Here is a 13,644-nt window from a genome sequence, read left to right as displayed (position 1 = left end):
CCTAGGTATTTTATTCTTTTTGTTGCAATGGTAAATGGGATTGTTTCCTTAATTTCTCTTTCTGATCTTTCGTTGTTAGTGTATAGGAATGCAAGAGATTTCTGTGCATTAATTTTGTATCCTGCAACCTTACCAAATTCATTGATTAGTTCTAGTAGTTTTCTGGTGGCATCTTTAGGATTTTCTATGTATAGTATCATGTCATCGGCAAACAGTGACAGTTTACAAAACATTTTCTTCACCAATAAAAAAAAATCCCATTCCCATGAGAATTTACTCTCCATTCTTCTCCCTCCCCAGGCTCTAGTAACCACTAGTCTACGTTCTGTCTCTGTAGATTTGTCTATTCTGCATATTTCACATAAATGGAATCCTACAATATGTGGCCATTTGTGTCTGGCTTCTTTCACTTGGCAAAATGTTTTCAAGGTTCATTCATGTTGTAGAACGTATCAGTACTTTCTCCCTTTAGCACGGTCAAATAATAATCTATTGTATGGATATACCACATTTTGTTTATATATTCATCAGTTGATGGGCATTTAGGTTGTCTCCAGTTTTTGGCCATTATGAGTAATGTTGCTATGAATACTTGTGGACAAGTTTTTGTGTGAACATATGTTTTCAGTTCTTTTGAGAACATACCTAGGAGTGGAACTGCTGGGTGTTATGGTCACTCTATGACTAACATTTTAAGGAACTGCCAAACTGTTTTCCAAAGTAGCTGCACCATTTACATTCCCATCAGCAATGTATGGTGGTACTAATGTTTCCACATCATTGTCAACACTTGTTATTATCCATGTTTTTTATTCTTGCCTTTCTAGTGCATGTGAAGTGGTATCTCCCTGTGGTTTTGATTTGCATTTCCCTATTGACTAATGATGTTGAGCATCTTTTCACGTTCCATTTGCCTATCTTCTTTGGAGAAATGTTTCTTCAAATCTTTTGCCCACTTTTTAATTGTCTTGTTTGTCTTTTTATTGTTGAGTTATAAGAATTCTTTACATATTCTGGATACTAAATCCTTATCAGATTTATGGTTTACAAATATTTTCTTTCATTCCATGGATTTTCTTTTAGCTTTCTTGATAATGGAACGTTTTTAATTTTGATGAAGTTGTATTATTAATTTTTCTTTGGCAGCTTGGGCTTTCAGTATCATATCTAAGAAACTGTTGTCTAATTCAAGGTCATAAGGATGTTTTCTTCTAAGAGCTTTATGGTTCAAGCCCTTTCTTTTCTTTTTTTATATGGTTCCATCTGTACAATATGTTTGGTATAAAGTCCTAAGGACTATCTTCCAACATTAATTCTCTTTTCAGCTGTGTTCTACCTTGAGTTTATACCACCAACTGTGTTTTTCTTTGTTTTTAAAAAATTCCAATGACTATATGTTTGTTTGCTCTTTAACATTTCAGATTTTGGATTGCTTCTTTTGCATATCTCTGTTCTTGTTTGGCTTCAGCATAATTTTCCTTTATTGGTTTTAAAGGATTTTTATTCCTCCATTTGGCTCTTTGAGTATCCCAAAACATACTTTAAGTTGCTTGGCAGCCTGCACCAAGAGCTTGTGGTAGAGGCATGTGCACTGTGGGAGGTAACGTGTGGCGTTCGTGAGGTCACAAGGAGAAACAGCTGGCTGGCTGTCGTTATGAGTGACGTGGAGGGCGTCTGCTAAACAAAGCATGGTTCATTATGTCAAGTGTTTTGAGAACTACCCACTCCACCTCCACAGGCTTTCGAATGGTTGGAACTCAGATCCTGACACCCAATTTGGGACCACTTTAGACTGCGAAACTAAGGCCAAAGACAGGGTGGCTGAGACTCTGACTCAGAGGTCTTAGAATCCCAGCAGGCCAGCAATATAGGTCCCCGGCATAATAGGTGGGAACCAGGTTAGGTCTGCATGTTCATGCAGATGTCTAGTATGTCAGAGGTCCCACCTGACCCAGAAATGTTATGACTTTACAAAGAAGAGCAAACACCATCACTACACACTGAAGTTGTTGGGTTTAGAAATGTTTTCCTCATAACGACTATAATCCTAAGAGCACAATAACCACAAACAGGGACAAGATGAAATGGGCTTCCAGAGACTACAGGGCAAGGTCTACTCAGTACTAGAAAACAGTCAGTATAGTTGTATAGTTATAGCTGTATAGCTGTAAGTTAGTATAGTTGATACAAATCCAATTTCCAAGGTGAGCCTTCTTCTGAGGACGGCTGCTTTCTATCTAGTCATAAATTAAATCGGATAATGCTCACTCACACACCAGGGCACCCGGCCTCATAAACATTTATGAGCACACAATATGTGCTTGTCACCTCAGCAGGCACTGGGACAAAAAAGAATAAGACAGTCCCTACCCTTGAAAAAGCCACCGATCAATGGTTAAAGGACTTATAAGCAAATAATTATACATCAGCATTAATTCTACCTAGATAGTTTGGAGAGACTGCAAAGAGAAATTAACCAGGGGAGAAAAGGGTAAAGACTGTTCTAGGCAGAGTGAGAGGCAAGTAAGTTCAGGGGCTACTCAGTGGACACTGAGTCCAGCTGTTGGACTGGGGTAGGGACACTGCATAAGTTGAGGCTGAAAAAGCAGATGGACATAGATTATATTTCGTCTAATCTAAGATGCCGCTGATTATAAAGTGAACTATTATTTCATGTACAACCAAGAAAAAAATGCTGTTAATTCAATTATAACACCCCATTGCTTGCAAAACATTCCTACTTCAGAGTAGCTAAAATGCAAGTCACTGTCCCTCTTTGTTTTTTTTTTTTTTTTGCGGTACGCGGGCCTCTCACTGTTGTGGCCTCTCCCGTTGCGGAGCACAGGCTCCGGACGCGCAGGCTCAGCGGCCATGGCTCACGGGCCCAGCCGCTCCGCGGCATGTGGGATCCTCCCGGACCGGGGCGCGAACCCGCGTCCCCTGCATCGGCAGGCGGACCCTCAACCACTGCGCCACCAGGGAAGCCCAACTGTCCCTCTTTGAATGGATGAAATATGGAAATTCCCCAAAGAAACAATGTAAAAGATAAATTAACATTAGAAAACAGATTTTTTTAAAGATAAACTAAATGCAAACAAAATATGAATATAATTTTCCTTATCAAATTAGTGAAGTATCAGTGTTAGCAGTAGCAAGAGCAAAGTGAAATGGCAAACTCATTGCTAAAAGTATAAAATAATACTACTTTTCTGGAAATCACTTTGACAATAATGGGTCAAAGTATGTACATACTAAGTATGTACATACTCTTTGAATCAGTAATTGTACCTACAGGAATCTGTCCTAAATCCATATTTACAGACTCAGAAGAAGACTTATGTACAAGAACGTAAAGTTATTAATGATAAAAAAGGCAAGCTATATAAATGCCAGATTATTAATGAATACAGTCGGCCCCTTGTATCTACAGATGTGGAACCTGCAGATATGGAGGGTTAACTGTGGGTGACTTGAGCATCCATGGATTCTGGTATTTGTGGGTAGTCCTGAAACCAATTCCCATGGATGCCGTATATAAATAAATTGTGGTATAATCATATGAAATGTTAGTCAATCGCTGAAATATTTTTAAAATATTTAATAACATGGGGTAAAGCACATAATGTAACAGTAAATTTTAAAAGGGAGGAAACAAAATTCCATGTAGAGTATAATCTCAATCTAGAAAAAAAAAAGGTATTTAAGAAACACTGGAAGGAGAGGTAATCTTGATTAGCTCTGAGTGGTAGCATTTTGGCACCATCTTTCCTTCTCTTAATTTGTATTATTTTTCAATTTTTCTACAATGTCCATATTTACCTTTTATAATCTCTCCTTCCCTCCACATAAATGTGTTTTTCCAAGTTTTACTTCGAACCTAATTTGCATAGAGAATGTAAGCCTATGCATGGAGACAGTGACCAATAGGTACCTCTCATATTAAGTAGTGATTACACAGGATTGTCATGAATGCTTAAAATTTTCTAGTAAACGTTAGATAGGATCCAGTACAGATCATCCATGACCTCCTTATTTCTCAACAGTAGATACTCGCTATGAGCACCCTCTATGAGTCAGTACTATGTTAAATTGATGAGTATTATTTCTAATTCTTATTATCATGCAGACAGATGAGAAAACAGAAGCTCCAAGAAGCTGAATAAGTGTAGTGAGCCTGCACAGTGTGAACATGGCAAAGCTGAGATTTGAACCCAAGTCTCTCTCTCTCACCAAAAATTCATTCTTCCCCCTGTGCCATCCGCCTCTCAAAGAAATACTTGCACAGCATGTCCCGATGAACCTTAAGGAAGATCAAGATTCCACTCTTTCCATCAGTGAGCAGGAGAGATTGTGAACCAACTATGAATATGTTATGTCCATTCTTGGGAGAACCTTACAAATGTGGATGACAGAGACAAAGCCCTCTGATAACATGGGGTAACAGGATACACAAGGGGCCAGATTCCCCACTTATCAACTGCTAAACTCAACTCCTGAGAAACGGGTCCTTTCTGCTGTCTGTGATCAGCTAAGATTATGAAGCGATATTTACCCACCTGGCAAGGTAAGGCGACTCGTGGAGCTAGTGCTTGGGGCTGGTGAGCCATGAGAATGCTTCTTTGTGCCTGTAAAGTGGAAAGAGAGGATGAGAAAGAATAGGATTGTGGACAGACGTTTCAGACCGGTAAATGCTCAGGTGCAGTGTTATCCAATGATCCAAAAGTTTGGGTCTGAAGACAACATTGAGAAGAAGGTTGGGTGAGGGTGTGGGAGCAAAGCAGGGCATAGTCCACGGTCCAGAAAAGCCAGGAGCACAGCCTTTACCTCTGAGCGTGTGATGGTTCTCGGTCTCCAGACTGGTCTGAGCAGGCGTGCACTTTAGGATCACCAGGGAAGCGTTCTAAATATGCAGTTACCTGAGCGCCACACCCAGAGATTCTGTGTTCATTGTACTGGGCTGGAGCTCTGGCATCCGGATTTTCAAAGCCCACCCCAGGTGATGCTAATGTGCGTCCAGAGTGGAGAACTGCTGCTGTGAAAGGGAAAGTTCTGGATTTAGAAGTGAGAAGTCAGGGGTTTGTCTCTGCTTTGTCCCTATAGCCTTTACTCCCTATTGGACCTCAAGCAACAAACTTGATTTCTCTGGAACCTCTGAAGAGCTGTGAAGATGACGTCTTCACCTGCAAAATGAGGGAAATGACAACTACGCCCAAGTGTTCTGGCGAGAAATAAAGGAAGCGAGGTGAATTGTTCTGCAAAAGAACATTTACACATATGTGTGTGTGTGTGTGTTTGTATATATATAATATATGCCTATACACACATACATGTATATATTATTTTATACATAAATATACGTATACACATAAAATGCACATACACACATATATATTTTATCTATAAATGCAAATATTGTTTATTCATTCGTTTCTTTGTTTATTTGGCCATACAGAGTGGGGCAAAAGAGGCCTGAAGGCCAGAATCCAGCAACATGACAAATGCCTGGAGTCTGAGCTGGCAGAAAAGCAGAGAGAATTCTCGGGCAGAGGGTAAGCATGATTTAACGTCAAGTTATTTGTCACAAGTCCCCTGAACCTACGCAAACTTTTTGTAAAGTCTACTTTCCACGCAGAGGCCTGGTGTGAGTGGAGGTTGTGCTAGTCTGAGTGAACACAGTCATGGGTAAAGATAACAAGAAGACACACTGACTGATCTCGACATCAGACAAAGCAGGAACTTGGGGTCCAGGCGAGGGATAAGCTTTCCCAACCCCGGAATACCTGGTGAGATGTGAAGATATACACTAGGGATGGTGTTTGAGACTGTTCCATTTTAGTCTTAAAGAACAGGGTACTACCCTTGACATTCTGTGTTACTGTAAATTATTATTATTATTATCATTATTATTATTATTAGCAGTGGAAGTACCGTTAATAGTGTTAGTAGTAATAATAGTAAAAACAGAGAACGCAAAATTAATCCAAACACCTCAGACCCACAAAAACTGTTAATTTGCACGAGGTGAGAGAAGTGATATCTGGCAGAACTTTTAGGTCTTCATTCTCCAGATCTTGTAGATGCCCTGAATGTAAGAGTTGGGTGATTTTTATAAATATGGCTTCCAGGGTCATTTGCTGACCCACTGAAGGGGAACCTCCAGGGAATGGAGCCACAAGTTTGCAGGTCAACAGGTTCCCCAGGTGAGTCTAATGATCATCCATCAAACGGGGTGCTCAGACACTAGAGGTAAAAAGATTCACCCAAAGTGATAAGTGGGGTCCGGGCCAGGGCTGCCTCCCTGCACAGCTCCAGGGGGTGCCACTCACACTGTATCCTACAGGAAGAATGGTGGACCTGAGTGTGTAACAAGCCAGCCCCGATCAAGGCCACTAGCAGGGTGCAGATCCATAGCCATTCCTGACCCACCAGAAACAACCTGTGTCCCACTGGATCCGCCTCCACGGTGGGGAAGCCAGTGACCCAAAGTGTTTGTCCCTCCACTCACGGGAAGCTTCACTTGTCTCACCATCCCTTTCAGATAGGGTTTCTCTCGACAGATGGACACTGATATTTTGTCACATCATTCTTTGCTGTCCTGTGCATGGTAGGATGTTTAGCAGCATCCCTGGCCTCTACCGCTAGGTGTCAGCATCAAACCCCTTCCTCACCCCCACACCAAGCCCCCCACCGTCGTGATCATCAAAAATGTCCTCCAGGGGCTTCCCTGGTGGCGCAGTGGTTGCGGCTGGGTCCGTGAGCCATGGCCGCTGAGCCTGCGCGTCCGGAGCCTGTGCTCCGCAACGGGAGAGGCCACAACAGTGAGAGGCCCGCATACCACAAAAAAAAAAAAAAAAAAAAAAAAAAAATGTCCTCCAGACACTGACAAATGTCCCCTAGGAACAAAATTACCCTCCGTTAAGAACTATTGCTTTAGGAAGGAGGCAGAGTTTAGGGTTTTTTATTCAGAGCTGTGACTCACAATGTGGCCACTTGGTCATTAGCATCAGTCACTGTCACATATCAGGCAGCTACCATGTTCTAGGCACCGTATTAGTAATGGACAATTAAACGTACGTTAGTTATCTTTTCTGATACTAACTCTCTGGTGATAGAACGATTCCTAATTTATGGAATTTGGAGACAAAGTGTAAGTAATTTTCACGAAGTTACTGAATGTTGGGGGGCAAAATTTAAGCCAAGATCCTTCAGAGTTTAAACCTAGAGAAACTTTTCCCAATGACTCTTGCTATTTCTTGACCAATCCGTTATCCAGGTTTCCTTCAGGTGCCGTCTTCCTAAATTTGCCTACACATAAGAACTACCTGGGATTATTAACAAAAAGGAAAGAAAACCCAGATTCCCTAGCCCAGCCAAGCACTAGTGAGCCAGCATTTCTGGAGGGGCGTGGATCTTTCACAAGTGTCCCAGGTGATTCTGATCTTCAGGGAGGCTTGGAAAACCTTATGTGATAGAAATTTCCTTCTTTAACTGCTGGAAAATAGGGCACTCTGCTTTCCACAGATACCCTCAAGAAGCTGAGAGAGCAAATGTAATGTGACCTAAATGAGCACTTCAAAACCTGCAAAGCACTGAATGACGGCAAGCTTTTAATGGGGTTACCTGTAGAAATATTCACTCTTGCCAGGTTATTTCATATAAATGCTTGGCGCGATTAAAGTCACCTATCAAGGGACTTCCCTTGTAGCACACTGGTTAAGAATCCACCTTCCAATGCAAGGGACACGGGTTCGATCTCTGGGCCGGGAAGATCCCATACGTCGTGGAGCAGCTAGGCCCGTGCACCACCACTACTGAGCCTGCGCTCTAGAGCCCATGCTCTGCAACAAGAGAAGCCACCGCAATGAGAAGCCCGTGCACAGCAACGAAGAGTAGACCCGCTCACCGCAACTAAAGAAAAGCCCGTATGCAGCAATGAAGACCCAACGCAGCCAACAATAAATAAAAATAAAATAAATATATTTTTAAGAAATGACCTATCATGAGCTTCCCAAAGCCTGAAGCTTGATGGCTTTTTCTTGGGGCAGCTTTTCATTCCCTTGGTGTCTCCTTTGCAGATAGTGAATGAGACAGAAAACTCTGGGGGCCGTGGGTCAGTGGAAAAGCAGAGCTGCAAGCCCTCTACCAATGCGGTTATTTTCTCTGTATGCTTGACGAAATGCCCAATATATCAGGAAAAGGGAGAAACCACATGCGCCTCTCCTAATCGTGAGTCACAAACAGGTAGCAGGCAGAGACGCGTAAAATAAACCTGTTGGCAATTTCTCCAGATCATCGGGTGGCCCCATGGACCATTGGGGGTGGTTAGGCTCTGAGTCAGCCTCCCATGGGCTCCCTGTTAAGTCAGGCTGTGTCCCTGAAATCATTTTCCACTCCATAGCCACCAAATAACCTATCACTTTACTCAAAGTTCCGTTCGTGGGAATAATACTCAGCTTATCTAAGTTTCATTTTCTAAAACCCTTCACCCTCTCTTGCTCCCATTCCCAGGGAACACATCAGAAATTGAGCTGGAAGATCCACGTCCAGATCAGCTTTCAAACTGACCCCTACTGTTCCAGGCTGGTGGACACATAGACCTCACTCTGGGATTTATTGTAGAAATCTACCTGGGATGCTGCTCCGTGAGTGACTCAGAATTCACTCTGTCAGTGCTTTTCAATCCTGGCTCCACATTAGGATGGTCTGGGGAGTTCTAAAGAAAATATGCTGATACCTGGGCCTCCCCCTAGACGTGCTGTTTCACTGATCTGGGATGGGGCCCGGGTGAGCCTGTCTGCAGCCAGGAGTGAGAAGCAGTGTAAGTGTACCCAGTGAATACCTGTGGAAGACATTTCTTTCAGCTGTAAGGGAAGCGTTCTTTCTTCTGAGGAACTGGCGTGCTTTGTCCTCATGAATGATGTGCATCTTGTAAATGGTTTCTTTTCATTTTTATTTAGGTTTCCCGGAAACTCAGACCCAATTTATGATCTAATGCTGGGAACTGGGGAGGCCTATTCAGCCTGCATGACTGTACACTAACGTTTGCCCTGTTTGACTCAATCTACACTAGCTTGACTTCCTGCCTCTGGTTTTATTCTGCAGTCTTCATTTTTTAAAAGCAAATTGGTTACCTTTATGTGATTTTAGACTTCTGAAATATTTTGTAAATGAGGTAAGGAAATAAAAACATGAATAAACAACTACATCAGTGCTGACATTGTGCTAAGTTCCATTTTCCTCATCTATAAAAATTTAAAAACATCGATTTCAGGATGTCATTGTGAGGACCAAGTGAGAGAACTTAGCAAAAAAGCTGAAGTGCGATAGAGTGTGTGTTATTAGTTTATATTCAAAAGAAAGGTGTGTGTGTGTGTGTGTGTGTGTGTGTGTGTATGTGTGTGTGTACAGCAGCTAATATGTCATCTTTGGGAGAGAAGCACTTTAAGGTCATGCATTACATTGTCCTTGACCCAGAGCATGTGAATGTTCAAGGAGTAAACAACCCAATCAGTCAGCTCAGGGCAGAGATGTCAACACTGCAGCTTGTGTGACTGGAAGTATCTTTGGACAAACGAATAGCTTTCAGATATTTCAAATTAATGTCCTTGGTTGGTTCAGCTAAAGGGCAACAAATCCAATTCATCAGGAGTCTGGAGAAGAGGACAGTGATGAAAGTGACAACCAAGGCTGCCTGCCTTGGGGCAAATACACACATCTAAGACTCAGGACGTGAGGTTAGCACTAAACCCAATGATTGGCAACTTGACCTCAAGTAATTTCCCTCTGCAAAGCAAGATTAGCACGGCCAGGCCCAAGCCTGCCGGGAAAGGTGATTTAAAAGCCCTTGAGACCTAGCGTCATCATTAGCAACGGTCCAACAATAGCAATGTTGTTACAACACAAGGAGGTCCCAAGGCAGAAGTGGGTGCTGAAGGACTAAAGTAGGAAAAGTGTCTGTCAGCCTACTGTGCATTTTCACTCTCTTTCTTTTCACCTATTGCAGTGTCTCCCTTTACGGATACCCACAACACTTGATAGCCGTTGCTGAGCACATCCACCAACATTTTCTCTGTGTTCCATTTAGGGGGTGGCAGAGATCAACAAGCTAAATGAATCGTTATCTTTGCCCCTTTGCAGCCTTGACAAAAGGGCATCAGGAGAAGTCCACGTTCTGCTTAGGGCTGTGGAATCTCTGAAAGTTTGGAGGGCTTCAAGCCCACCTCCTGTACTTTCCTAAGAGTTGTTTTCCAACAGTGTACGAGCTAGAGCAGCATAGTCAGAGTGTTTGATAACATTTCTCCTCCACAATACATGAATACCATGCTTTCTTTTGTGTGACCTGATCTCTATTCATCACAAAGAACAATGATCAAAAACATAAGAGCTATTCAGACATGCAACGTTATATGCTATTTAAATATGGCCGTTTTAATATCTGAATATGCCTTGGGATTGGGTATATGAATGAGGAGTCTGAAAAAAGGTCCACGACCTTTGATCCAGTATTCTAAGAATTCTTCCGATGGAGATATTCAGAAATGCGACAAAGCCTTGTGTACAAAGAGCCCCGCTGCTGTTATTTACAACTTCAGAAAATAAAAGCATATAACTTAATTGTCCAACAGCAGACAGGTAGTTAAGTAAACTTCACAAGAGCCACAAAATGAAAAATTATGTTGCAATTGAAATTATATTAGTAAAGAGTTTTTTTAAATGGGTAATGCTTACAATCCAATGTTATGAGAACAAACCATAATACAAAATTAAATATATTGTACTGTATGGCCTCAACTGTGTAAAAACACATAGCAAAAGACCATTGGGAAGTAAAGAACTGACACTGAATGGGGTATTACAAATGATTTTAATTTTATCATACTTCTCTATATTTTTCAAAATAAGTTCTGTTTTTTGCTCTCAGGAAAAAAGAGGAATTGAAAAAAAAGTGTTTCAATGCATGGCCGCTTGGGAGGAATATCCCAGCCTCTTTAGTCAGTAATAACCGAGCGGAGTTACTGCAGAGGAACAACATACAGAGGTGGTCCAGATAAGGGGGTGCTACTTGTGTAATATGCACCATCACCACTAGGGGTGCCTCTTAGTGGCTGGTTTGAAGGCTGGACGCCATTCACTATGTTAAACCATGTATGTATGCTCACAAATAGGGTAATGACTAGTCCCTAGTCAGACTCCCTATGTTTGTAGCTGGAGAGAAAGAAAATATTTCCAGGTAGCCCTTCCTACCTGAGGGAGAAGGAAAAGGAAAAAATGTTTGGAATTCAAAAACCAGCATCGTAGGAATGTAAAACCGTATCATGGTACCCAGAAGAAAAGTGAACATATGGAAGCCAGCCTAATTCCTGGAACACTGACATTTCTTATGCCTCCAAGGAGCTTCTGATAGTCCATCTACTCATCCCTCAAAAAAGATTATATGAGACGTGATACACTGTGTATATCTTCAGTGTGCAGGCAAAAGCACTTGGTACCTGGATATTGCTTGGCATTTGGAAGAATACAAAAGAGACAGATGGTTGAGTGAGTCTGGACAGCCTCATATCTGGGACAGAACATTGACAACAAGGAAAAACATTAAAGTAAAGAAAAACAGCCTTTTCGTTTTTCAAATTCCAATAGAGAGGTTAACTCATTGTTTTTATTTGGTAATCAGAAGAACATACAAGTACTTATTCATTACTAGATGCTGGGGGAAAATTATACATTGAGGGACTGTCAGCCTCATCTGTGCAATAAAGATTTACAATAAACACATAATTTATTGAGAGCAGTTTAGCATATTCTGTTTTACATGAATCCCTATGATTTATTTTTGCATTTAGAGATGTGAGGCTATGGCATTTGAATAGTTTCTTTTAGTACAAAGCAGCATCACAGGGAACAAAACACTTTTCTTAAAATGGATGGTCATTCTCTTGCAAATTGCAACCTGCATTTTATCTGCTAAAAACATATTTCACATCATGGAAGTACATTCTATCACTGCCATAAAATACAGACAAAGTCCATTTTATCATCTTCCCTTTTGGAAGACCTTTCTCAGAACACATCTAGAAATCCGTTCCTTATTCCTGAAAAGAACTATTTATTCGGCATGATTTGGATTGAGGTTCGGGGTTTTGATTCTGCTTCCCTCCCTCTTTTGAGTCTTGTTAAACATTCTTGATTTTAATCCAGACATCTCCCCGAATTCCAGCTGAACAGCAGCAAAATCTCAGGCTGAGGAGATGAGCTGAGTTGGTGGCCAGTGCCCTAGTAAGGAAAGGTCTAGAGACCCATGGTGAGGGCTTAACATCGTAAGGAGAAAAACCCTGTACAAAAATTGTGCTGTAGACTGAGAAGAGATAATAAGAGCATTATATTAGGCTCAAAGTGAGTCACCTTGCTTTGGGTAATGGATATCCCATGAGGATTTCCTTTTTGCTGCTTCCTTTCCCCAAACTATTCCCTTCTCCCCATCTAGACATACCCCATCCCTGGCCCACAGCCTTTCCTCATGTGGATCACACTGGAACAAGAAATTTTGTTTTTTCCATTATTTTGTGTTTCCATCTTCCAAAAAGACGCTGCAAGCAGAATGGCTTGCCTGGACAGAGGCAAAAGAAGGAACTTGCAAAAGGTATAAAAATGAGAGAAGAAAATAAGGAGAGAGAAGAAGTATGAAAAAGCGAGAGAATGCTTAGATTAGGTGGAGGGAGGAATCTGGCTGTACAGGGGGCCCCAGAGTTGATAAAAACCTAACCGAGCTCTACAAATGAAAATAGCAAATATTTAAAAAAATTTTTTACAGCATATAAAATTTTATAAAAATATCATCAAAGCAAGAAAAAAGGAAAATTTATACAGTTCTATCTCTAGAATCAGTTACTGGACAATACCTATGGCTGTAGATTTTTACTATAAATCTATGTTTATTGGTGTGCGACTATATTCTGTACCATCACACATATATCCACTCAAAGGCAAGGACACTAGTACACAAATACCTACCCCAAGACAGATCACCACAGAGAAGCAAAAACTGTACAAGGGTATGCCTCCAGGGCAATCTATTGAAAAGCCATTCCATAGCCACTGGGTTTTAATGGGTTTTATTTTATTTTAGTATTATTATTATTTTTTTGCAGTACGCGGGCCTCTCACTGCTGTGGCCTCTCCCGTTGCGGAGCACAGGCTCCGGACGCGCAGGCTCAGCGGCCACGGCTCACGGGCCCAGCCGCTCTGCGGCATGTGGGATCTTCCCGGACCAGGGCACGAACCCGTGTCCCCTGCATCGGCAGGCGGACTCTCAACCACTGCGCCACCAGGGAAGCCCTGGGCTTTATTTTAAATGAGTTCTCCTGCACTGTAACCTGACAGAGAAATGCTTCTGTTGTCCAAAAGCCAGCTTCCATGAAGATACATGGGTGAGGTTCAGCAAACATGACTGAAGCTGACCAAAGCTGACAGCCTCCAAGATGGCAATGACTGGCCTACTACAGCAAGCATTAAGACCCAGAAATGGTGAGATCTCCCCAATAGAGGCTAAGTGTGCCCTGAGTGAGGTAAAGGGCCCACACACCACCCCTTGGTTCAGTGGATGGCTATCTAGGCTGGGTTCAAGTTCATTCAGTGAAGCCAGTCATT

At 41.9% G+C, this 13,644-nt stretch overlaps 1 protein-coding gene across 1 annotated transcript in view; it reads right to left on the bottom strand.

Annotated features, from left to right (window-relative positions):
• Positions 1–13,644, bottom strand: part of PDE1C (phosphodiesterase 1C) — a 554,160-nt gene that overhangs the window by 21,087 nt on the left and 519,429 nt on the right. The window contains 1 exon segment of the mRNA XM_028489915.2: positions 4,557–4,625. Coding sequence (XP_028345716.1) covers positions 4,557–4,625 — 69 coding nt within the window.

This window comes from Physeter macrocephalus, chromosome 5 (assembly GCF_002837175.3).
Source record: "Physeter macrocephalus isolate SW-GA chromosome 5, ASM283717v5, whole genome shotgun sequence".
In the NCBI taxonomy this organism is placed as follows: Eukaryota; Metazoa; Chordata; class Mammalia; order Artiodactyla; family Physeteridae; genus Physeter; species Physeter macrocephalus.
This window is presented reverse-complemented; position numbering and strand designations above follow the sequence as displayed.